This window comes from Corvus cornix, chromosome 3 (assembly GCF_000738735.6).
Source record: "Corvus cornix cornix isolate S_Up_H32 chromosome 3, ASM73873v5, whole genome shotgun sequence".
Taxonomy (NCBI): Eukaryota; Metazoa; Chordata; class Aves; order Passeriformes; family Corvidae; genus Corvus; species Corvus cornix.
Window position 1 is genome coordinate 60,296,006 of NC_047056.1, and position 26,663 is coordinate 60,322,668.

Genomic DNA, 26,663 nt, shown 5'->3' on the forward strand with positions numbered 1-26,663 from the left:
TCACCAGAATTGTTGTTCATTACCTGTTTTGGCAAAGCCTGTTCCATCAAAATAAGTTCCCTTCTGTGCAGTGACAAAACATTTTCCAACGCTGAAGCTGGTAGTTGGATTATCCAGGTCAACAGGTGATTCTGTCATTTTAAAATTCCTGATGCAGCCATCAATGCTATGGAGGATCTGCAGTCAATATTTCAAACAAAATGTAAAACTATGAGAAGCAAGCCTAAAGTATGCAATCAACGAGTGCATTTTCTCTGCTTCTCTGCTGGACTTATGGAGCTGAATAAAACTTAAATTTTACATAGCTAATCCTTAATATCTGATTGTAATTGGAATCTACTCTTGGTCATACTGAGGATGAATTACATTACTTTTCAGGGATGTGATCTGAGTCACATCTATTTGGCTTAATGGAGGGGACATAAAATAATACACCGCATAATGAAACATAGCAAATTACATCAGCAATGCAGGAATTTAATGGCCTATACTTTGCCTTTTTAATTGACTAGGTTATGGGGTTTGCAAGTAGATGAAGATAGCGGCTATAGTTCTCTGGGCTGCTGGTAATTTTACTAGGTGGGTTTTTTTTTTTTCCCTCCTTTAATCACTTTACTGTGGGCCTAATGTTGCATGGTAAGACAGAGGTAATGCAGGTAACATCTCTACCCCAATGAACAAAGCCCCTGTGTGAAGGTTGTTGACTGCACATATCTGATGACTGTGGCAGTGATCAGGGCCACTCAGTTGGCCAGAGAGGCAGGTGGAGGCAGGGAATGTGCCCATGTCTATGGAGGCTCCTGTGCAGGGTAGCAGCTCTGGTTTGGCTTCTGCAGTGGGCACACACAACTGTAACCCCCAGTGGCTGGTCTGGGCACACTTAGAACAGTGGTTTGAGTACCCATGATCCTGCCTGGGGCAGGGGCTCCTCTGGGTGTGGCCAGGGCATCCCAGTGGGACTTCTGAAAGCCACTGGCTTCTCCTCCAGAGCTCTCCCTTCCTTTCTCCCTCCAAGGTCTGCAGAAGCTGCATTTTGGTTCTCAGATTCAGACAGAGGCTTTGATCTTTGACTTAAAGAGTTAGGAAAACCTATCCCTGATACCAGTGGGAGCGAGGAAAATGATAGAACATGTACTTTGAGGAAGAAAAAGAAGATATATTCATAAGCAGTGCAGTAGAAAGGAGGAAAATAAACATCAGTGTAAAAAATTCAGCCTAGAAATATGTACAAATACAAAAAGGATAAAGGCACACCTGCAGAGAGAACTCTTGACTCTGCACACTACCTCGTCTAACAATATTCTGACTTATAATTAGAAAGAATTTCTAAGAAGTTATTTTCTTGTAAATCAAAGCTGTATGTACTGTGAAATTATATAGCTTATTACAGCTAATATACCTTACAATATTTTCACGAAAACTTGAGCAATATCAGTGAATAAATTCAGTTCTGAGCTGAACAATGCTTTCTCTCAGATTCTTCAAAAATAGACTTTTTTGTAATTTCTAAGTAAAAGTCATCTCCAGATCAACAAGTTTTGTTACCAAAAAAGAGAAATGCCAGAAAACAAAACAAATCTTCACTGCAAGAATAAATCACAGAAATGCAAGATTTGTAGACAATTCAATAACATTCTCTAACTTGACAATTTTCTCTTCCCTATGGAAAAGCAGATCTGGTTATACTCTAGCATGGTAACAGGTAGTATGACCTCTATCTCTGAGAGCAGAGCTTTGAGTGCTTAAAATGTGACATTTGCTTAAGCTAAACAAGTGGGTATCAGTCTTCTACACTGAAAAGGAAGCAAACTCACCTATGGTTACATAATGGATTACTGTCTAAAAAGGCTAATGTGTGTTTAGAAGAAAGCCCTAACACATCCTTTCAACTTGGTTTGCTTCAGAGCCTCTACATGAAGCTACAACACAGCACTATCTCATACATCGTGGTGTATTTTACTGAGCATGACTGGAAGGCAAGCACTAGTTTTTCCATGACATTTGAAGCCACAGCTTCATTTAAATCCCAAAGCACGTAAGACTGTCAGGACCTGACACGACTCTTATTGCCAGACTGAGCCATTTATCTGCACGGGTTCCCTCCATTACCTCTGACAAATAGCAGTAGGTAAAGACTTAGTGTTATCTTTCTCCTTAGATTAATATTTGTAAATTGCAGATATATTTCGAAGAGCATGATTTGATACTACTAGTTAAGTATTGCTTTTGGTTTTCAGTGCCTCAGATTTGGTTTGGTGATTCCAAACGATCAGTAGATTTGCCTCAGTTTGGGCTTTCTGCACAATCTATTATTTACTAAGAAACATGATGTTACAGGTCTGTTTTCTTTATGGAATACAACTCTCAGATGTAGAGTGGTTACTCATCCCCTTCATTCCCTATCCATCAGTCAATACAGGGACTTCAGCAGGGTCTAGGAATTCCTTTTCTGTATTTATTTCCTCCACCCAAAGAAGGGACTCTTGCTTGTCTACAGACTGGTATTTTCCATTCCATAAACATCTTGGTACAATGGTATTTACACATGTGCAGCTTCTTTGGGAGTCTGTTTTGTTTCTTTACCAGATTTGTGCTTTGCCTCCTCTTTATGGATTCTCTGTATCTACCCAGGATGAACCCAGACATAGCTCCTACTGACATTTCATTTTTTGTGTGTCTGAACTGTGCTGTGCTAGATGCCAAATTAGTTGTTTGCTGTAATTAAATTCACTCATGTTCTGGGTTCTGCTTTGAAAGAACCCTCTGCACAGAGAGCAAAAGAAAGCATGGAAGATGTTTGTCTCCCATTCTGATACTGGTGTTATCTTGGAGGTTGGAAGTGAATTGGTGAGGTGACTAGGATGGAGTTGTGCAGACAGATGCAGTAAATGGTCTGGGTGAGAGAATACAGTGTTCTTAGTTAACTCTACAAAATTTAGGCCAAAATGACATTTATTTCCCTGGGCTCTTCTTTGTCATCTTCAATGTCAGCATGGAAGCCATGCATTTGAACCAAAACAGTGATAAATTGATATACACACATTTAATTTGGAAACAGAAAGAGGACTTTCATGGCCTTCCTTCAAAACACCCTCTCTTCTCTTTTAGAAATAGCAACACAAAACTGATTATTACAGTAAGCAGCAGTACTACTGGGTACTTCGTCCAGGGTAATTTTGGCTTCTGCTGCTCCTTCTAGGAGATCCTTTCACTGTTTATTAGCATTTGCTGCTAGATTAATTACAGCCAAAAGACAGGGCAAGTGGTATGCAGGAACCTATACTCTAGCTGTGCAGTGATCCAAGTGGATACAAGTGTATGGAACTTTCTGCTTTTCCAAGAAAGTAAATAACTGCTATTTCAGAAAACCCCTTTTTTTTTTGCATTAACTGGATTCTGAGTCAGATCTTTGCACTGAAAGAATGTTGTGTACCTCCACTAGAGTCCATTTTATCCATATTCTTGAGCAGTCTGAGGGAAAAGCAAGACAAAATAAAACCGGAAGACACTGGTACCAATCAAGACATAAGGCATGTAAGGTAACTCAAACAAACTTGCTTACCGGACCAATTCTCCTGGTTGTGTAGTTAATGGGCAACCCTCCCACATACAGCATTCCTACAACATCCAGTATATCAGCCTTCTTGGGGCTCACAGTCCTGTTAGAAACACCATCTACTATGAGGTTTCCTTCTTGCTTGATACGACTTACTTTTATCTAGAAAGACACAAAAATGCAACACAATTACAGGTAGCTTTCTGACAACCAAGCATTTCCAGATCGTAACTACTCTTACAGTCCAAAAGACATAGCAATACATGAGAAAGTAGCAGGGGTGGTTACAGAAGTACCATGGCAGCAACTGTGGATAATATTTATGGACAAAGCCCCTGAGCGAGGTTTTGTGCCAGCATCTGACTGTGTGTTAATTGCATCTGGGTCAGTAGGCATCATGACAATTGTTTATTAGAATTACTGGAAAGACTTGAGATTCCTTTAAAATGCTTCATTGTTATGTTATAACAGGCATGGCACAGTATTTTTTTTTCCTGGAATCAGACAGCAATTTTAAGTAGTGAGAAGAGATGAGTACTTCAGAACAAATGCTGAGTGTATGGCACCGGTCGCAAATCTTTATAGCAGCACATGTTTGCAGACAATATTGGGTTTATGATTCCACTAGCTTGGACATGCCTCAGATCATAGTTCATGCTAGAGTAAATATAATACCAACTACGTTCTGTTGGTATTTCGGCTTCTGTTCAGACAAATGGACTGTGAATAGCATGGAAGGAGTGCAGTTGCTGAAGAGCTGAGGAAATTCGAGGCCAATGTCTTTCCAAAAGTTTATATTTAAATCTATACAAATCAGTATAATAATGGTTCTGCATAAAAAGGGGGATAAATGCAAAATGCATCATGCATGCTAGCAGATTTCTAAACAGCACAGTAGTTGGGTCACCAGAATAGCAAAGAGAGACAAATAGCATTTTTTGGCTTTTCTTTAACATGGCTGCTCCTGCTCCAGTGTGGCAGTGTACCTGTCATGCAGTGGGAATCACTGAACACTGACAAGGGCGGCATGAAGGTGAGGGCCTGAACCTGGTGTTTACAGGCAACTGCAAATTTGAGACAGATAACTACACCTTGGGCAGAAGGAAGATTAGATGAGTGAGACAGGAGCTGGGAATAGACATTCTTACAGAGGACCTAAACAGACAGCAGGATAGCAGCAGCACCAAGTGGCTTCTGTAGGCCTGATGGAAATGTTTTAACTCAAATCATTCCAAATGGGGAAAAGGTTGTCACTAAAAGGATTATTTTAAGGAGAAGCCCCTGCTTTCTCAGAAAAAAAGACTATGGCCTTTTCCTAAAACCCCTGCCTTTCCTCCTCCCGTTCTGAAAAATTTTTTGTGCTTTTTGGGAACTGTGACTTTGTCTCTATTCTCCGCTATAGAAACAGGATCTACAAAAAGGGTCCCCCCTCTTGTGGAGTGTCAAGCTGTATGCCCAACGAGCACAATCTTCCATTAAGAAATATATGCTCCATTTAGTTCCCTTAGAATGAAAAGAAAATGGCTAAAAAAGCAAAAGTATCTTCTGCGTGTACAGAGGGAGTAGCAGAATGGGGCCTTGGTCTACTGCCAGTGCTCCCAGGCATTATATGAAAGAGATAAATGATTACTACAACCTCATTTTTTCCCTTTATGAAATACCTTGGCGTAGAGCAGTTGCTATCATCAAAAAGTTCATGACTAAAAATCTCGTGAAAATAAAAATCCTGGAGAACAAAGTGGGAATGAGGCAATTAAAGTGTAAGAGAAAATGCAATTAGATTTTTTTTCTCATTTGGGGATGAGATGTGGATGCTGAATTTCTAAATATCTGTACAAAATTCAATGTAACTTACAGTATATAAATTCAACACCTAGTTACATGTGTACTTTTCTTCTCTAACAGTGCCTTCCAGCATGTCACCTAATGAATATACTGTGTGTCTGTTGTCCTGGGCCCAGTAAATAGTGAATTTCATGGTTGTGATATTATTCCTTCTCTTAGCATCCAAATGCCACAGGTATTGCAGATAAGGCTCCCTCTCATAAAGTCACAGAAGGTGCTGCCAAATACATCCATGAATATAATATTTATTCCCTACTGAATTAATAATCCAGGGAAGGTTTACTTACATGTTACTTTTTTTTTTCCTTTTGTTCTTAGCACTCTGATTTAACAATGACATTATTAATGTAGAAACAACTGGTTTTAATGATGTATTCCATCATTGTGAGCTGATACTCACATGAGCCCTATTAAGCAGGAAGGAACATTTTCTGCAGTTCTTTACTATATATGGGTCATATTTTAAATATGTTCAGAAATATGTGTTTCCTGAAGGATAAATTTCTGTGTACCAGTGCATCTGACACAAATTTTGCTAAATGTTTTTTTTTTTTCCCCAGAAAATTCTAGTTGTAAAGTTTGGCTTGTGTGGACTACATTTTGCAAATATCTTAAGGCAAAACAAAGCTCACTCTTACAAAGAATAATTTAGAATTAGAGACTATTATACCTGGTGCCACTGGCCATCATTTATTTTGTTGAAAATCACTGTGCTGGTGTTTCCACTCCCCAGATCATAACTGAAGTAAGGCAGACCATTCTTTATCTGAACTGTAGCAAAATCAGCATGGTTGATGCGGGCCATATAAAACAGCAAGCCAGAATCAGCTGTTGTTCGGACTTCAAATTCAATTGTAAGCCTAGAAATCAAACAAACAGGAAATAGTAAAAAAAGAAAATATATTTGGAGTCAGGTACTAGACAAATTCAGCTGCTTTACCTTTTTGTGGTTTTTTCTAAAAAAATTTTATACAGCTAGTGGCCAATTTTACTTGTCCGTTAGAGCTCAAGAAAAATAATCCGGTTGCATGCAAATTGGATTTCACACGTATCTGATCCCTGACATGTAAGCATTCATCAGTTCCTTTGCTGTGCAGACACAAAACTACAATCTTGGCATAGAATTTCAAGATATAATTCTCAGCTGCAGCTGTAGCAGCTAGAAAATCCCAGCGCTTGTAAAATTCCAGCAGCATTACCCATCATCCACACACATAATGCTCACACAGAGGAGAGAGCTGTAGTGACAGCTGGCAAATGTTGAGTTTCTAATAAGTTGTACTGCCTGAAGACAGGTTGCAAAACTTTTAAAGATGCAGAGAGAAGAGCTTACAATGAGGATATAAAACACTTATTCTGATCTCTCCTAAGAGAAAACGAGGCTGTGTCTGAGCAAACCTGCTGACCCTTTGGACAGAATGGTAATGCTGAGAACCTCCTCTACAGCAAAGAACCTGTGAAGAAATTATTTAGATTCTCTAATGCTAAGGCAACACATCACTAACCTTGCTCAAGCTGAGCTGCAAATTCAGTACCTGAAAGCAGCTGATAATAAAAATGTGAAAAATCATTGCATAAAACTGATCAGACCAGGATCATTCCTAGTTTTCTAGGATTAGCATATGCGGTATAACATCTTTATAGGGATAAATGAGGCTAACAGATTTGGAAACTATAAGCAGCGAAATTGCTTAGTGGTGTGACGTGGCACATTTGTTAATGACCATGTGTCTTCAGAGCAAAAATGAATAACTAACAAGGTCTAGCTTCACAAATCCATTGAAAAAAGCTGCACTTCTACAAACAGTTCATGGAATTCCTTTGCATGTCAACATCTATATGTATATGTTGTTATACTTTGGGGTGGCGATGTCATTTTTCCTGTTTACTGTGCAAGCTTGACCTTAACTATTGGGGGAAAAGGGAAAGAAGTTTTGCTTATTGAAAGAAATTATCAAGTTACTGAACAAAAAACCTTTCTTCTGAAAAAGCAATCTGTGAAGTCAGTTGCATGACCTGGTTCCATTATTCTGTTTGGTTTATAGCAAATCAGTCTGGGATCTGTGTGTGCCCAAACCTTTACAAACAAAGAGGTAAATTGTTTCTATGAGAGCTACTTAGGTGGGCACTTGATTGCCTAGATTTCATGCTTTAATGCTTTTTGACGTTTGCTTAATGAAATTGATTAGTCATGGGATGTGATCTTTTTCAGATTATGTCCATACTTTTGGGAGATGCCTTTGACAGAATTAGGAGGGGCATTTTGTTTTGAAATTTTTCCATCAAAACTCACTGCTGAAACAAACAACATACCTGTTTTTCACTTTGGTGTCATCAAATGCAACTGCAATGTGGCTGTTCCTTGAAAGACCAAACTGCTTGCCACCTTCTAAAATGGATGGTTCTGTGTCAGTAGCACAGGAATCCTGCAAAATAGACAGCAATCATACAAACTTCATATTTTGTATCTGTATCTGTGCATATGCTGGCAGTCTTCCAGCTGCTCAGGACTGAGAATATTGTACTTAATCTAGAGACTGGCCCTGCAATTTTCCAGTGTGCTGATGTCTCATCACACCAGCTAAAGTTATAAACCAGTGTGACAGGAACTTGGAGTAAAAGCGGAGCTCATTAAGCTGGCTGTAAAAGCAAATAAAAGTAATATATGAACATTGCTGCTTTCATGCTTTCACCAGTGGACATTTACAAGAGTCTTAAGTGATTTCCAGGCAGCTCAGTGTACCCTTAGCTCACATAACTGAGTTTCACACAGTAGGATTCCCTCTTACAGAAATGAAGCAAGAATTCAAGTTTTAAAGGGATGCTTTGTTGTCAACTTGAAATCTAGTAACCTTAAAAATAATGAGTTAAAAGTAGTTTCAGATCCTGCAGCTGTCAATGAGTCCTTCATTTTACTTCCTTATATTGTTTTACAACTGTATTCTTAGCTTAATGTGCTGTTGTTTCCCCCGGTGCTGTTGAAAGGCCCCCACAAACAATCAGGGAATCCAAATAACTCCTGGATAGATGTAACAACTGTTTAACTCCCCAGCTGTCTAATGTAGAGACATTACCCAGGTTGTAAAGAAAGAAACCCCTCCCTGTCGTTCCACTTCTATTAATCTTGAAGTGGTGCAACAATGCAAGGTAAAATATCTTCTGTCCACTATAATTTTCTCCTTTTAATTTCACCAGGTCTTTTAATCTCTGGTATACAAGCTCTTGTATAGGGGTGCCTGGGGCAATGCGAGACCATGGTAATTACCAGCTTCTACTCATGTCTGGCTTTTGCCTCCCACTGAGAGTATTGTGAAGAAACTACTCAAAGGATCTAAATCAACACAATATCAGACAATACCGCTGGGAAAGAAACAAACTTTGATAGCTGCAAGCTCTGTTTTTAAGCACTGTGGCTGCTATCATTTTGGATTGGTGACAGTCTCTTATTTGAGCCCTGACTCAGCAGGGACCTGCAAAGCACAAGGTGCAGTGCCTTGCTGACAGAGTTCTTTCTCTGAAACAGTTTGAAAATGTCGTGAGTGACTTAAGCACTGAGATTTCAACTGCAAAGAGGAAATTTCTTGCCCCCTGCCACTCAGTTTTTCAGTAATATTTTTTGCTTTCACACGTCACAAAAATCTTCATAACAGTGTAGAGGACTTCTAAAATATAGTTTTACATAATGAATACTCTGGTTTGAATATGACAGAGTAGAACGCCACGCATTATGACAAGAACAATTGATACATCAATATGCAACAGAGAGAAAAAACAGGGAAAATTCACCAGGACCAAGCAAGGTTATGAATGTATGACACCAGTCTTCCAGTGATCATGAAAAAGAAAAAAAAAATACTCCCATGATGCAGGGTAAAATATTCGAATTATTTTAAGCTTTACGGGCTTATCTAGAGATCTAACAACTAAGTTAATCACAATACCATGCATATAATACCTTCAATTACATTTGAGCTTGCTGAAACTTGAAGATAGGGAATAACAACTGGTACTGGAAGGGATTGGAAAATACACACACACATCTTTCTCTGGCATGCTTTTACATTTTACATGGTAAAAGGATATATTCTGACTGTAAATTTAATCCTAGACTAATATATGTTAGTAAAGGGTCTGACCCTGACACAAGCTGCTCCCCAGCATCAGTAAACACTGCAGTTTTTCTTCATTCCAGTAGGATGACTGTAAGAAAGGGCAAGGAGTGTGGGAGAGTGTCCAACACACCATTGTGGTTGGAATCATAGCATACACTGATTATTTACTAATAACTACTTATAATAGTAAGCATTCATCAGGCTGATGTGGAACAGTCAGCAAAAGGAAAAAAAAAATCAGTAGGGCATGTTTAAAAAACTTCCATACTTTATTCACAGCCCTGTGTCTGCTTTTATCTAAGGACAGCCAGCTTTACAGCTTTCGCAAGACTGTGCACTAAGCATGGATCATCAACCTGTATTAAAATATCTCAGCTTTGTTTTCTTGCCTAATGGCCTTAATGTGTCCTGGCTGCTTAATAGTCTCCCATATTACACGAGTGCCTGAACTCTTCAGCTGCACTTTACTTTGGTCTTGTAAGATGTCAGGGACTTAACTGGTAGGTCAAGAAGCTCGGGTATGGCAGTGGGAATGAAGAACAGAGGAGGCCACTGGTGGACTGTCACACATTCTCCATATTCTCATTTGCTGTATTAGTAATTACAAAGAAAGCAATTAGTAGAAAGAGCACTGAAGCAGTCCCCACAGTTCACTGAATACTGTTAATAGCACAATGCAGAAATGCATGGATCAGAAGAGAGAGGTACCGTCATGGAGTCAAAGGCAGAAGTAACGCTGGCGCTCCTCATTTCAGCGGCAAGCGAACCCTGAGAAGCAGGGAATAACGTGAGGCAGAAGTAGCAGATACCCAGTGTTGAGGAACATTTTGGCATCCATAGCAAGCAGCAGCAGACTGGTGGCTGGTGTATTTCCCAACTGTCCTACTTACGAATCTCTTCTTGCTTTTAGTACAGGGAAGGTTTTTTTCTCATTTGGGATTCAACTGCCCTCCCCTTTGACATGCAGATGGATGTATGCAGGTAAAAAAGCTCCTAAAAGGACTTAAATAGACCATGTACCTTATTTAAGCCTCCTATGTGAAAATACTTTTTTCTGCTGTACATTTTCCTTCTACACTGAGATACTGTATAATTTACTGTCATATGAGGGCCGTCTCATATGAGTGCTACCTCATTACCAGACTGTAGTTACTTTGTTGCAACAGTTCCCTGAAAAATACTTTGAAGAACTACTAATATCAACGTAACAGCTATCCAAAAGCTTGCCTTATTTAAAATAGTTTCAAGTCTTCAGCATACTAAAACGGTTTCATTATTTTCAAGAGAGAAGTGGAGTAATGGTGCTCTATTTAGATTTTTATTTCGAATTCCTGTTTTAAATTAGCACTGCTCTAGATACGTGATATACACAACTCACATTGTTACAAAGGGACTAGTTTCTGATATTAATGAGTAGACCTATTCCTCTCAATTTTGCTATTTTAAAAGTTAGTGTTTATAATCTTAGGAAGTGTACTCTTGCTCTTTCATGCTCTTCTGTGGTTTGCTTTTTGTTTTGTTTATAAGGCTTGATCAAGGGATACTATGACTGCATTCCTTCACAATAGTGACCATTAAACTGGATAATCTTTTTTACCTTGTTGTTGCCTGGTTCCTTATCTTTCTATAGTAGCCTTACTGTACTGCAAATTTGCTTTAAACTCCAAACAGAAAAGCTGCACTGGAGCCCTGGTGCTACAACTACTCCACCTTGTGGGAACGAACCACAACCGCTTCCCTAGAGCATTGAGAGGCCAGTGTTTGTAACTGTGGGGCTCGGGATACGGTAATAACTGAGATGGAGCTTGTCTGTCTTGAACCCAAGGCTCCCATTTCCAGGTACGTGATGTGGAGATTTCAGTAGTGCCTGACAAGTCCTTCTAGATAAAGCTGTGCCATAGATACCTGGCCAACAAAGGTGGTCACATATTTCAAACAGAATTTCACTTCTTAACTTCTCAAAACGATCTTATTATTGAAGTGTAAATTCCAATGCTCCTAACTGGGGAACGTGCAGTCTTTTCACACCATTTTGAAGCCTCACTCACACTGAACTATAGCCTGCATAAACCTGCTGGCTGTATTCAGGTCTAACAAAATACAAATAATTTTCCTCTCAAAAATATCTTCCAGTGTATATATTATTGATTTTAATATTCAGATGTGTCAACATATGTTCTGTGAACAGTAAAATGTTGCATCAATCTACAAAACTACTACACTTGTGAGAGAAGAAGTTTTGTCCTTAAATTTTGTTGTATAAGACTGCTTGCCACTATGTAGCTGTTTATTTCTGGTAACAACAGTTGAGCTCAATTTAGCAGAGACTGGGGTTTCATTTTGTAATTCTCCTGACTAAAGTTACAAAATAGCAGTAGAGGAATCGCCATATCAAATAGGCCTCCTGGTTTATCTTTTTCTTCATCCTGTCACTGACAAGGCTGTTATCATATGCATCAGAGAACAGCACAAGAAATATCGTAATGAAATGGATTTCCCATGGGAAAATTTCCCTTCCAAACCCAAGCAGATATTGCTTGGCTTACATCCTGAAGTGTAAGGGTTTATGGCAAAGCATGCAAGCCAAAGAGAATTCTAAACCTATATCGTTCTTTAAATTACTGTTGTGATAATCCAAGCAAATTTTATCTACCAGTTTTCCATTATCTACAGGTTTTACTGACCTGCAACAAGGTGTTTCATGTACAGAATCATGCTGAATTGTTACTATTTTTGCGGCAAAGTGCTTCATTATTCCTGATGAATAGCCTTTCAATTTTGCCTGTAAATAGAAATTTTTCAAACTCTACCTGACTGAAGTGATTCATACTTACAAGTGCTGATGATAGAGATGGTGTTGGAGGAGGAGAAGCAGGAGGGATTCTTGGCCCTTCTTTCTCCCCATTAGTGTCTGGTTCAGGTTGGACCAGAACTGTTGCACGAGTTGGTTTATCTTCATCCTCAGGTGGCCTAACTTCTGGTTCTAGTGTGGGACATCGGCCAATATCTGCATTTTCAAAGGAGACGGGTTGAGCAAAGTCCATAGGGCTGAGAACACACAAAAAGAGTGATGTCTGTTATTAGTTTTTCTGCCTTTTTACCACCCTTTTATAAAGAACAGCTACATGCTGCAGTGTAATTTCACTTCACAGGATACAAAAGCCAGGACTCATCCCACCCTGTACAGGTAGGTACAGGTAGAGAAATGGGACACTTCAACTAGAGGCAATAGTGACCATCGGTTTTTCTTCCTACAGTCAGTGCAAAGAGACAGGCATCCCCTTTGGCAAACTTTACAGGCCTATGTAGTTTCAGTGGTATTGCAGAGAAGTCCTTTACTCTGATGTGGAGTGATAAAATCCTAATTTAGGTACTTCAGATATATGAAAGGAAGATTTAGATGGAAACTTTCTATAGAGGCTTTATTTTATTCATCATTGCCTTTCCTTTTACTCAAATGTTCCTTCCAGATTACTGCACTTTCCACAAAGTAAATTGATTCCCATGGTGGTTCTCAGAATTTTGACTTCTCTTGGAAGTCAACCTTACCTAAAATAAAGTATTATAGTACACCATAAATACCTATCGCTGATGCACATCTTACTGCAGTGTTACTGCTGAATTTCTCTGATTTTGTGGATAAACAGACAGTGTTGGCTTGTCTGTAAAACAGCTCATTAATTGCACAGCCTATGGAGCATACACTGTAGACAAAAAAAAGGAATGGCATATAAAGAAAAGAGATCATATTCCAGGATCTGCTGCTAGTATGATTCGTTACAACAATGAACATTCTTCTGGAAACCAAGGTAGTTAACCAGATCTCATTAACTGGACATTTGTTGGCATCATTGAGACTTACGTGGCATTAATGACAAGATTCCATATACAGCCCTCAAATGGTGGTATGTTTCTGACAGGTGAAGTCTGAAACTGAGAAGAAGTACCCCCCACAAAGAGCTTCTTAACAGAGATGGGCTGGTCTGATGGCAACCTCTGAGTCTGGACTTTGTCTTCATCGACTTGAACACTGAACATGCTGTGGAAAAGATTTGAAAGCAAAGAAATATGTATTTTACTCTGGTTATTTCTTGTATTGAAATCACCCCGTTGCAGGCCCCATTTACTCCTGCACCAGCTGTAACAATGAGCAACTCAAATTATGTAATTGGTGGCTCACATTAAATGCATATTAACCACTAGAGGGGTTTCAGCTGCTCCTGTGCTTCCTTGGTTGTTGTTCGACAAAGCCTGGCAAAACTGTGCTGTGGAGGGGTGATAATGTCAGACTGTGGCTGCATAGGAAGAAGTGGTTTGTGGTTTGGCAACACTGACACAGCAAGGGCAGAGCTGGCTGTACTGTGATGGTAGATAAAATCATCTAGAGCTCAGCAGGATGGGAACAGCATGGGGTCACATTTTGTTTGGACTCCCTATTTCCCTATGACCTTCTTGCTGGGGCACAACCACTGCTACTGACTGCAGGATCCAGGGCAGACATATGGTACACTTTTTAAAGATCTGGTAGCTTTTTATGTGGGAGGTGGCAGGGTAGGAAAATCGCTGATTGCTCATCATGTACTGATACAGGTGCTATAATTCATTCCCATGGGCATTTCACATGGCACAAGCAAAAGACAAAGCTGTTCCATGGTTACTGTTAAGGCTGAAGAGAGGAAGGTAGAAGCCTCTCCAGCACCACTGGCTGACTAATAATCAGTTTTTGGCAAATAAACTCCCTTTTGTCAACTGCAAATATACTGAACTCCAATATTATTTCTTAACTATAATTACAAATGCTAGCAACTGAATATTGAAAATGTATATTGAAAAGAGGCCTGTTTTCAAATGCAAAATGCTTGGCTTTGTTATTTACACACATCCTAGGCAGAATTGGATAGTGACTTAAGCACCTGAATTACGTTAAGTGCTGTACTACGAGCAAATTTTCCAGTTTCCTCATAGTTTTGGATGGATTAATTTGGTCTGGAGTCTGGCTGCAGAGTAAGAAACATGATTAATTTTTCAAAGGGTTAGAGAAAGCAGTTATTAAAGGACTTATCTCTGAGGACAATCCCTATGATATCTTCCAGACCCTTCAGCAGTGGAAACAGAAGGAAAGAGATTTCTCTAGAGGCAGTTCAGAGCAAAAGACTAATTTAGGTTCCATGAAGTGTCCCAGAGAGGACACTGCCCTTCTCTGCCTTCAGAGGTAGTGTAGGGAAGTCAGATTGCCAAGACTCAAGTTATCCTTTGTGCTGATGTATCTTAGACATGGCTAACCATGGTAAACATTTTGGGTCCAAGCAAAACCATGCAGTGATGTACATTAGTCTTCAACAATATTGTATTTCATAATTATATGGACAATTATCTCTCTGCAGAGTTTTCCCAGGGTGTTCCTCACATTTAAAAAAAAAAAAACAACTTGAGTTCATGATGAGCAGAGGAAGGGTTAATCTTAATTTGTGTCTTTTCACATCCATTTCAGGTTATAGAAACTTCAGAGTTCAGACAATTTGTTTTGTAACAAAGCTACTTTGAAAACACAGAGGTCTCATCTGAACGAGCACCATCACTGGATGGCATTGTACACCAATTTTTGCCTTGATGGTACCCTCATAAGGTCAAGCTACTGTACTTGCTATAGCACTGCATAGAAGAATTTTTTTGTTGTTTAGAGCCTTCTGTTATCATCTGCATATTTGTGTTCTGTCACAGTGACACAAAATGTATCACAAAATGCAGTCATCCATTTCCAAAATAACTTTTCCTTCCAAAGCATTTATGGGTTGGCTTTGATCTAGTCACTGAAGTAGAGGAGATTTATTGACTGGAGGCATTATTTACGAGAGGTTTTCTAACAATACAATAGAAATGCAGTCAGAAAATTATATGGAGAGAAAATTACAGAGACGACAGAAGAGCACCTCAGCACTACACAGGAATGGTTGGTCAAGAAGGCTGCAGGTGGAGTAAGAGGGTGAAGTGGATAAGTGCCTTTTGTAACACGCTGGATGTCACATCTTCTTTCTGGTTTCTTTTAAACAACACAGAATGTTGTGCATAGTGCACTAATCCAACAAATGTCTGTACAGGATGTACACATTTGTATGTTCAAAGGTTCATAATAAACCCTGCTTGGAACAAGGGCTCTTCCAGGCCATAAATAATACTGCCTGCCTGAGTCCTACACATTACAGTAGTGCTGTTTCTAATCACTTTCTGAATAGTGAAGTGTAATAGGAAATTTTTACAATGTCTGAGAAAGGACAAAGGAATTCAAATGAAATTCAGGGTAAAACAAAATGGTCTGAAAAGGTGTTTTTTCCAGTAAGAAAAGTCGGACTGTGTGTTTTCACAGTTTTACCATATTTAGCTGGGCACCACTGTGTCCAGCACATGACATCTCAAAAAGGCTACAGGCTGCTGTGCTGTTGCAGTTTGTACCCTTTGGAAACAGTCTTTTTCTACACGTCCTGAAAAGGAGATTTACTGCACCACAGCAGAATTTCTCACCCACAGATTCTTTAATAAAATATATTTGCCAAGAATCAGAAGGTTAAAAATTGCAACAAATCAGAAGGTTAACAGTTCAGACAAATGCAGGTCTCTGGAGAAACAGGCTGGTAGCCTAGAAAAGCATGTAAACCCAGCTCTTCAGAACAACAGTGACTTAGAATTCTTATTTCTAAGAATTTTTTGATCACAATACAATTAAACTAATTTTTTTTTTTTTTGTCTCAGCAGAAGCATTTGCATGGATTGCCAAAGCCATCAATAGATTTGCTCTGTCGAACTAGCTGTGCTGTAGCACAGGTCTGTAGCACCTCTAGGTATTTGTTACCCTCTAGCTCGTTCTATCCGGATGGAATGTGCTCTGCCGTCGTGAAACTCGCCAGCCTCTGGTCTGAGGGTGATTCTGTAGGGATCCCGGATCCCAGTGGAGATGTGCACTTCCAGCCGACCTCTGTTCAGGAACACAGCATAGTAGGCCTGCAAAGTACATGTTGGAGTGAAAAGGTAAGTTACATTTGGAAAGAAATTACTTCACTTAGTTTTATGTTAGTGTGTATGTTCTATTGTCTTACACTGCCTTTTAATTTGCTCACCATAGACAAGACACGGCTGTTTCAGTTCTGCTGCTGCTATACTCAGACTCTGGCACTTTTATAATGAGGAAGGGGTAAAATGAGGTCATGCTGGAAACATCAACAAAAGATTTAACTACCTATTTTCAGGGAAGGATGGAGACTTCTAACCTACAATTCTTCTGATTTTTGTTGATACAAGACCTGCTCTTAAACTCATCCATCCCTGAAGTGCATTGATCTCAGCTTGAGTTCTGTGTTTGGAGGGCTGGCAAATCATGCCAGTAGTTACTCCCGCAGCAGTATCATATTGTGGCAGATTTCAGGATCTAAACTTCAGTTACTATAGCAATAAGTGGTCATGCTCACTTCTGTGACCTGAAGAGCTGGGAAATTATAAGGGAGCCCCCCTACCCTGAAGTTAATGTCATCCAGGTGAGCCATTACAATGTGCTGTCCCTGGAGTGCATTACTCCAGGTCACTGGGAGCTCTCTTCCAAAATAGGCAGAAAGGAGAATAATGAAATATCATTTCCCAGAAGTCCTGAACAAAGAATGCATCAACACATTCTGTTTATTGCTGTTGTAGTGTGTCTGTCTGTCAGGATTTTAATCAAGTTTTAATCAAGACTTGAATAATTTCTAACAATTTCTAGCAATCACACTTACAACAGTCACTCAGACACTGTGGACTTACATAGCAAATTTGTACTTTATGAGAGAGAAGGAGAAGGCAAAGCACTCAAGTCTTAAATTCCACATCAGTGATCCCAAACAAGGGACTTAACACTGTGTTCACCAGCTCTTTTTTTTTTTCTTTTGGCCTTAGGGAAATTAGAATGATCCTCATTCATGTCTCTATGAACAGGAATGAGAGAGTTTCCAAGCATTAATAGTGCATAAGTAGTCCTCAGAATGAGTGAAGAACAGTATGATTTATTATTTAGGTTTGGTTAAAAAACCCAACATAGAATAAAATAAAAAACCAAATCTGCTGCTTAGCAACAAGCAATGGATACCTGACTGTAAATCTGTAAGAGAAACAATTTCTCCAAGGCAAAAAACCAATTCTGAGCTTCTGTTAGATTCTTCATCACATAAAGGATAACATTAGAAATAATTTATTCCCAATAATTGAATTTTAACTTAAGCATAAACATCTGACAGTGTCTTGAAGCAAACCACGGCAGTTCAGTAGAATTGTGGGGTTTTTCTGCCTTTTGCCAGGTTCCTCGTACCTGTCCTGTCTGTCTGCGCTTTCTCCTCAGAGGGGCAGCTTTCCTTGCAGAGTGCCTGCGCTTTCTCCTGGGAGGGACAATTGTGCCACTTGTGCCAAATAAAATGATCCCAGACTCATTCCTGGTGCTGAAGGAGAGATTGATTTCTGTGCCCACGTCAAAGGAGACAGGCTGCAGTTCCACAAAACCTGGCTTGGAGAAGCTAACTGTATGAATGTTCTGTAGGAAGGAGAGGACAGGAAAGTGCATTAGTAGAATTAAGAGCAAGAGTATGAACGCACAGGAAGATTTCCTAACTAGAATAATAAACTACATAAATATAACTAGTGTGAAAAGACATAGCAATTTACTCCTCAAAGTGTTCTGCAAACACTAATTTACCTGCTTACATCTAGCATCATTAGCGTACTTGTGGAATTCTGTCTTACAGGAAGGCAAAGTTCCAGTTTTATGTCGATATATCCTCTTGGATTAAAAATAACTGCTCAAAGTTGTTTTTATTTTATGTATGTGTTTTACATTGAGTTAATACAGCTGGAGTTTGCTTTTAAATCTATAAAATAGGTAATATTAACATAACCAATATGAACGTAAACTACATTCTATTATTTGTCAAATGTGCTGAGAAAATACTTTGCATTAATCAGTCACTGTTGCTTCACTAAGTATCACTGCTTTCTTGGTTACTCAGTCATAAATGAAGCACTTGTTGCACATGGCCAAACTTTTGGTACACTGGTAGCCATTAACACAATTTAAAGAGTAGAATATGTCGTCAAATAATAAATCAGTGCATACTCCCAAAGATTTTCAGTCATCACTGCCAGCTCATGTATTCTTCCAGATGTGGAAGACCAGTGACTCTTTCTAAAGTAGTTCACCATTTTTTCAGTACAGTAGAACTGTTTTCAGGTCTAGAGATAAAAGATTATGCCAGATAAAATCATTGCTGGTGGTGCTCACCTTTCTCTGAAACCTGAGGACATTTAAATAATTGAACACATATCCAGTCTTTATCCTTTACTTTTGCTTCACTTCTTTTTAATTTTCCTGCATGTCTTGTTTTGTACAATTAGAATATTATACTTATTTCCCCAACAAAAGGGTTAATCCAATTGGATTTCATACTCTGAAACCTCAAGTGTCACAAAATAATGTGAAAGGCAAAGTACTTTCTAAGATTCATAGCAACAGAAGAAAATGAACACAACTGTTCTTTCCTGTTCTTTCTGTAGCACCTGTTACAGAAAGAATATACTATAAATCAAAATAAATATGAACCTCTCTATCAAATTTTTGTTGAAGCCAAATCTGTAAGATTTAAAAGCATTTGAACAATCTGTTTTTACAGTTTGGCTTTACCACAAACTTGAAATATTAAAATATGGATCTCATAACAAATCTAGTCTAATATCCTGTCTGAGAATGCTACTGTTGTGTACTTTTGGCTCTGATGAAGGCCAAAGGTACAGTGGATAAACACAGCAAAAAAGGGCCCTTGTCTTTATTTTGGCCTGGCCAAGTTCCGGTTACTGTTCAAAGTAAATTTTTAATGTTTTGTAGAAAAAAAACATTTGGAGAGCATCGGGTTAACAACAACATGTTTGTATTTACTGTAGTGGTATCTGATATGGAATCTAGATCATCTTCTATCTACTTGCAAAACTCTGTTACATTGTAGAGATTTTCAGGGAAGAAATACAAACTATTTATTGGGACACAAATGTCAGTGGAAGTATTTTTTTATATAAAAAGACTTTTCCATGGAAAATTACTAAATTCTCTCCCAAATTTCAGATCAGATTTCTTGAATTCTATATGCACTGAAAGGCTGTTAATTGCAAGAAGCAATAATTGAAAATAAACGCATTTAAAGCTAAAATAATAGCACCAATTTTGTACATTCTTAGTGATCAGTAAGAAATGCACCTTCCAGCTCAGTGGTAGCTTATGACAGTAAGTATTCATACCTGATGTTTTATGTAGTGAATGACTTTATAATAACAGTTAAAAAAAATGTAAATCCTTGGGTTTTATGTGCATCGATTTTTTTTTAGTTTTTGCAGAGTTGTCATTGCCTATCCTCATTAATGTCAATAATTCCCATTTTTGTCAGCTGAAACTGATGCCATGAAGATTTTTTGCCTTTTCTTTTATACCCCTGTTATACCTTTTTACAACTTCTGTATTCCCAGTGCTTTTTGCCTACATTCTTGGACTGGTTTGTCAAGCTAAGAGACTAAACATTTTAGAAGCTTTGTTGCTAGGGATCAGTGTGCCCCAGACCCCAAGGTCCTCTCCAGAACATATTCTGTAAACCAAGATAGAACCATCCAGGGGAAGGTTCCTTGGGGAGGGGGGCTCACTTGAGCCTCTTATTGGGGAATCTTTGATAGATATGCTAATTAGTAAAACCTATAATGTTATATCCAATGTTGGGGGGGCAGAGACAAGAGAGATAGACTCGGCGGGGTGCATCTCGATGCATATGACCTGGATGTGTGCACCTAAGGATCCTTAATAATAAATACCCAGGTAAAATCCCTTTTCCCCTTCTAACCCTGTATGCCTCTTGATTTTAAGACCAGGAAAAGGCATCAAAACAAAGCTAAATCCCTGTTAAGCTGTTCAGAAAACCCTACCCTTTAGGAATAGGGATATCACAAGCGGCCAGGGATACTCTCCAAGAAGTCAGGATCTGAAAAACTGGTCTACTTTCTGATCAGACTTGCTCATCTTTCTTTCTCTTAAATTTAACTGGATTTTAAGGTTAAATTCCTATCTAAGGAATATACCATATGCAATTAATCTACTATGCCATAAAATCATAAACCAGAAAACATTTATACACATTAAGGCCAAAATACCTGGAAATCAGACTAACCTCTAGTGTGCATCCTTTGGTTAGACCAACGAAGTCAGGACTGCTCAATATGTTATAAGGTGTCCTTGAAATTTCAATGTCTTTGAGGCAACCTGTGTATTTCTCTAAGTTCACTTCAGGCCTAAAAAACATTTAGAAGTACAATGTGTTTTCAAAAATAGAGTTTAGAGAGAACAGTCAGCCAGACACACACACACACACTTTCAGATGCACAGATGCTTGATTTTTATTTTTATTTTAACTACACATGTACACTCGAATACACGTTGCCTTCTACCATATACCAACACACATTGCACTCTGCCAGAAGAAAAGCCTTATAAAGTCACTTCAGAAAAAAACCTTCATTCATACCATGGAGAGTAAATCCAAATAGAAAAAAACCACTATTTATTTCACTAAAAATATTACTCATGAGTGTTTACTAGATTATCTGAATAGTACGACCAGCTAAAAGAGAGAAAAATTAATTTGGGAAATAAATAAGGAGTTAAAACTGGTGTGGGGTGAGGAAGGGAGGAAGCAACAAACACTTCAGTTCCCTGGAAGGAAGGAAAAAATTTTAAAGAATATTAATTACAAAACAAAACCATTTTGCACAGATACTAATCAGCTGCATGTTTTGGCACTGAAAGCCATTCTTTGCATTATTAGCCAACCTAGCAAGCGTGATGTATTCTCTGGCAGATTAGTACCCTCTGCATAAGTTAAAGCAAGCATCTGGTTTACTAAAATGTTCCATATGCTGCTTTATTTACAGTCAAGTAGCTATGGTCACCTTTCATTTTTCATTTTCTTTCCTAGCTCTTCTCCAGTTCCTTTATGGATTTATCTTCCCAGCAGAAGAACAGTTTTGCTGTTATCATTGTCACTGGTGCCTACAGTCGCCTGTCTTTGCCATCCAGAAACCATTCTTGCTATTACCCTCTCCTGCCTTGTCCAGTGACAGACTGTCCTCATCCTGTCCTGCTACTAACAGTTGCTGTTACAATTCCCAACCCATATCACAGAATCACAGAAAGGGTAAGCTTGGAAGGGACCACTGTGGGTCGTGTGGCTCAAACTCTTTGCAAACACTGGACACTTGCTTGATGTTTTCTTAAGACTTCTTTTTTCCCTTTTTCCCTTCCAAAATATATCAAACAAGGTCCAAGTTCACAAAGATCTTGCATAACTCTTGGCTTGTTTTTCAGGTTTTCTTGTTACTTTTTTTCTTTTCTTGCCAAGATAGGCCAGTTTTAGGGGAAAACAAAAAGCAATTTCTGGAGCTTGGGAGGAAATAATCTTTCTGAGGATCAGGGCAGAGGGCTGGGGCTGAAGTTGTATTTTTCCAATTCAAGCCAGGAATTAGCTTGTGCAAAAAAAATTAGAATGTGCAAAACACAGTGAAGTTCAGTTCATATCTGAGCATACCAAAGCAAAAGCAATGGATACAAATAGTTGCAAACTGAAAACTCAGTCAGAAATAAGTGATCTCCCCCTTCTCCCCCTCATCCTCCTGTTCTTAAAATGAGAAGTGGCAAATTTAACAAACATCTCCACCTTCCCTTCATGCTCTCCTCAGTAACTACATCACTGCCTCTGAGCACGGGACTCCCCACCTCACATGGGACTACACTGCTCCTACAGCCCGGAGGTCGGAGCCAAAGTCAGCAACACAGCTGGCTGCAGCTTCGCTTCCGAGGCATTCCAGCGTCATAAGCAACACACAGCTGGAGTAAGCAGCTGCGTGAGGAAAAACAGAAGTTGCTTGTGTAGGTGTGTGCACAGCGTGGGATGTGAGGTGAGCACTTGGGAGCAGCTTTGCTGGATGTGGCAGGAGCAGCTCGCTGAACTAAGAGCCTTAGCGTAGCAGCTGCTCTAAACACTGCCCACACACTGCTGCTGCTGCGGTGCCGCCCGTGCTTTCAAGCTGCACTTTAACTAGACACATGCAAGTCATGCAAATAATCTGATTGTTTTTACCTTGCTTTCATACTGGGGTGAGAAGGAAAGGCAAAAAAAGAAAACAACAAAATGGCATTAATTGTAGGAAATGGTACTTCTTGCATTGTCGTTCTGTGATGCTTATTAGCAAGGCTCAACCATTCCACAGTGAAGCAAGCAGATGTACGTCATTTACAAACAACATATAATAACAGGTGAGATTCTATGTACACTCTTGGGCTATAACAATTAACAGGTGTACTCTGCAAACAGCTACCTTAAAATGTAATTCATCTGACGGCTTTTATAACTTGATACTATACTTGGTCATGAGCAAAAGCAAACCATGTAAAAGAATTTGGCAGAACTGACATGACCTGATAATTACAAAGTCACAGATACCTCAGTGTCTATTGTTTGCAGTAGCTCAGCTTTCCCCTAATCTCCCTTTCACTACTTTCGATCCTAATTTACCATAACATCAATCTTGCCTCAGGCACTGATGAATCATAGCTGTAGGCAGAATGGTTATCACAGGTCAAAGCAGCTGTGGTACTTGGATTTTCTGGGCAGCCACAAAGGAAGTGGAAGATAATTGCTCTAGACATTTTGTTATGCACTGGTGTGATTTCACAATTACATAATACAGTGCTATATTTCATGAATAAAATAGATCTTAGATCTTTTTATTGCTGCGTGATTTGACATCAGAGGTCAATTATTATCCTAACAGATTAACAAATATGTCCATTCTTTTAGTTGCAGAAGAATCTGTGGATTAAATACAACAGTTTTTTGTGCACAAGACCACTTCAAGGCTCTCATTATGCCATGTAGTTAAAGCTGACATAGATTAATGGGCTTGTTTCTGTGTTGCTCATCTGTTCATTGTAGCACATAATTTTCTTGTTCTTGTCATTGCAAAACTGCTGAATATTCATTTAAACTTTAAGTAAGTTTTTTGGTCTATTTAAAGCCATGTAAGAAAATCACTAAATTCAAGTATCTGTTATCCCATTTCTTTAGTTTGTTTAAGCTGAAGTTAACATTTATGAATATTACTATGCAATATTTAAAAAATAACTACTGGGAATTTTATTTGTGTAAGAAATTCAGGATCAGACTTCTGAAGGGAAAAGGTTGTCATATTTCATTCTGGTTCCATTAAATATATCAAGAGTATTGTGTCATATACTTTAAGTCCTGAATATAGGAGAAATTTTGTCTAAGGAGATCAGGAACTAAAACCCACAAATAATTTAAAATTATATCTAAGCAAAATATCTTAATACACATTTAAAGTATACTGACACTGATTATGCAAAACCATGGATACCCATTAAGCAGTAATCCCACATGGAGTAGTTTGTAGGTCAGTTTTTCTACTCATGCACAAAGTAAACATTTGTCCTTAATTTTGTGAAGATATTGAGCCAATTCTCTGCACCTGCAGTCATAAATTCTATGCATCAAATAAATAAATACTTTACAAGTCAGCTAGATCATGGTTCTTGTACAGAATCAGAAAGATGTACTGCACTGCAAGTGTTATTTCCATTGTATCTGTGTAAGGTGAGCTGTGTGAAATACAAAACATATGCAAATAAAGCACTATTCTGCTGTGGCAGTACAGGGTACATTGGGAATTCACCATTCACTTACTGCAAATGAACTTGAGAAATAAACGTAGAGAATAAGATTACATTGTATTTATGTCCCCTTACCAAGGCTAAATAAATTGGTTTGAGCCACGTTACCTTAGATTTCTCAGGGTTGGCAGTCCCCCAAAATATATTTTCTCATGCCCTTTTAAGTTGAGTCCAAAGTGGCTGCCTGTAGAAGTTGTTGCTATGGTCTCTTCTTCATTGGTGTCTATGTCCACAATTGATATGTTGGCTAAAAGACATTTGAGATTAGTTACAAAATATTAGTCATGAACAATGATGTCTTAATGTAAGAAACCAACAGAGAAATATTTGGAGGTTAGGAGGTGAGGGAAGAAGCAAGGAGGGCTGTATTTTGCAATTAAGATACTGGATTTCCACATTGTCAATTATGGGCAGGGGAAGAAAGCTGCACTTTCCTCTGTTTCCATAACAACCTGAAAAGCTATAGCAATTCTGTACACTTTATTTTTATATAGTCTCTAAACCTGTTTCAATTTGGTACTTTTTTGTGTCACTGCAATTTGGAGCTAACACTTCAGGACAAAGTCATGACAAGAGATCATTTTACATTTAATTTGTGATCTCAGTCCAAAGATTGCCACTTGAACAGGATTTTTTACTGTAGAAGTTTGTTAAGCATTGTCATTATGTGCCTTAGAGATTGGTGATCAGTCACTCTAAAACATTTTCAAACCCAAAGCAGGCAGTTGTTGTCATGTCTAATCTCACTCTGGAGTCAGTGATGCGCTACATACAACCATCCTATTTAGGTGCTTGTTCCATGTATATTTTTAATGTATGGATTAATACAGAATATAAAGTTCAGTAAAAGAGATAAGACTCAGTGAAAAATGCTGAGCAGGCTCCAAGATAGATAGGGATGTTTTACCAGAGGGACGTAAAGAAAGGATTTCTTCCCTTCCTTCCTTGAGAACTGAATAAGGACAGACTTTCTGCTACACCTTACCAAAACCAGGGTAATTTTCCTTTCATTTCTATACCTGTATCTTCTTCATTAACACATGATGTTGTTTGAATGCTATTGATAAATTACAATTACATGACATTGTATTTTATATTAATACCTCCTGGGTTAAGTATGAACTAAGACAACTGGCTAGCAATCAGACACTCTTCCTCTAAAGGTACAGCAAATCTGCAAGTGAGATCACAAAATTATTTTGGCCACTGTCCCAACTCCCAAGTCTACTTCAGCTAAATGACAAGGAAGAGGGTCTGTGTGGGAGGTGTGAGGGCCAGGTAGAGAGCTGGCACTGCAGGGGGAAGAGGCAGAGGAATTTGTTTAGGGGCTTGTGGTGACCCTGAAGATTCAGAATGCAGCAAAAATTCAAACTGCAAAAGCACAGAGTATGTCACAATTGCCATAAATAAAACTAATTTGGCTCAGGTAAGATTCTACCAGCCCTATAACCAGACTACAAAACAAAGAAAGGGTTTTGCCAGCATGATAGCCAGTAGTCTTTGTGATCTTATCAAATGCTACCACTCCACATTTTGTGCCAGTAACAGGTTAAAGAATTAGTAGAACTTCTGGAGACGTTCCCAGTTGTTTCCATGCAAATTCAGTTCATGGCACACTACAGATCATTAGGGAAGATAAAGTAGTTGTGTTTGTCTAGTGAGAAACTGTACTATCAGTACTAAAGTCATTGCTTTTTAAAGCACTGTGGTATATGCTGAGCATGAGAGGACTGTACAGCATGAAAGCATTGCTGTCCTAACAAAAACCACACAGGTGTGTTTCATGATTTGGAACAACATCAGGGAACTGATGGAAAGACTCCTTTTTCCCCCACTCAAAAGAATTTTAGAATGCAATTTATGACTGTGTAAAAGAATTATGTCTGAAAAATAGGCTATCTGTTCATAAAGCGCTGTTTGACAGTGCAATCACTCACACGTAACTTCACACACCTATAACCTAAACAAAAGAAGTTGCTAAATCACCAGAACTTGTAATTCCCACAGCATCTTCCCTGTGATTAGATGGTTAGGTGTACCGCACAGGTAACTGGAAAAGCCACGGTGCTGACACCACAGGAACTTACCTTGCTTTTGAATTCTTGACAGGGTGAAAGATTTCCATTTGCCATCATTATGACTTTGGTCGCTGATAACCGAAGCTGTACCTGAACCCAGATCATAACTGACTTTTATACGTCCACCACTGAGTTCTACACTCATAAAATCCTTCTGTTAATGAAAAGGATTAGATACACCATTATGATTCTTGTTCATTTTTGTAAGTGGCTTAAGACATTAAATAAACACTTCCTAATTCTGGGTGACAACAGATGATTTTTTTTTTAACCTTTAAAAAAGC

At 38.7% G+C, this 26,663-nt stretch overlaps 1 protein-coding gene across 2 annotated transcripts in view; it reads right to left on the reverse strand.

Annotated features, from left to right (window-relative positions):
• LAMA2 (laminin subunit alpha 2) overlaps positions 1 to 26,663 on the reverse strand; it is a 345,535-nt gene that overhangs the window by 5,916 nt on the left and 312,956 nt on the right. Inside the window, exons 50-61 of one of the 2 annotated variants that reach the window (XM_039568096.1) lie at positions 26,389 to 26,533; positions 24,410 to 24,548; positions 22,692 to 22,703; positions 20,727 to 20,847; positions 17,843 to 18,061; positions 16,361 to 16,509; positions 13,376 to 13,552; positions 12,348 to 12,561; positions 7,715 to 7,827; positions 6,072 to 6,261; positions 3,563 to 3,718; positions 24 to 177 (exon numbers count right to left, since the gene is read on the reverse strand). In XM_039568096.1, the coding sequence (XP_039424030.1) occupies positions 24 to 177; positions 3,563 to 3,718; positions 6,072 to 6,261; positions 7,715 to 7,827; positions 12,348 to 12,561; positions 13,376 to 13,552; positions 16,361 to 16,509; positions 17,843 to 18,061; positions 20,727 to 20,847; positions 22,692 to 22,703; positions 24,410 to 24,548; positions 26,389 to 26,533 (1,789 nt within the window). The remainder of the gene's footprint in view (positions 1 to 23; positions 178 to 3,562; positions 3,719 to 6,071; positions 6,262 to 7,714; positions 7,828 to 12,347; positions 12,562 to 13,375; positions 13,553 to 16,360; positions 16,510 to 17,842; positions 18,062 to 20,726; positions 20,848 to 22,691; positions 22,704 to 24,409; positions 24,549 to 26,388; positions 26,534 to 26,663) is intronic. The other variant, XM_039568097.1, reaches the window with a different exon arrangement.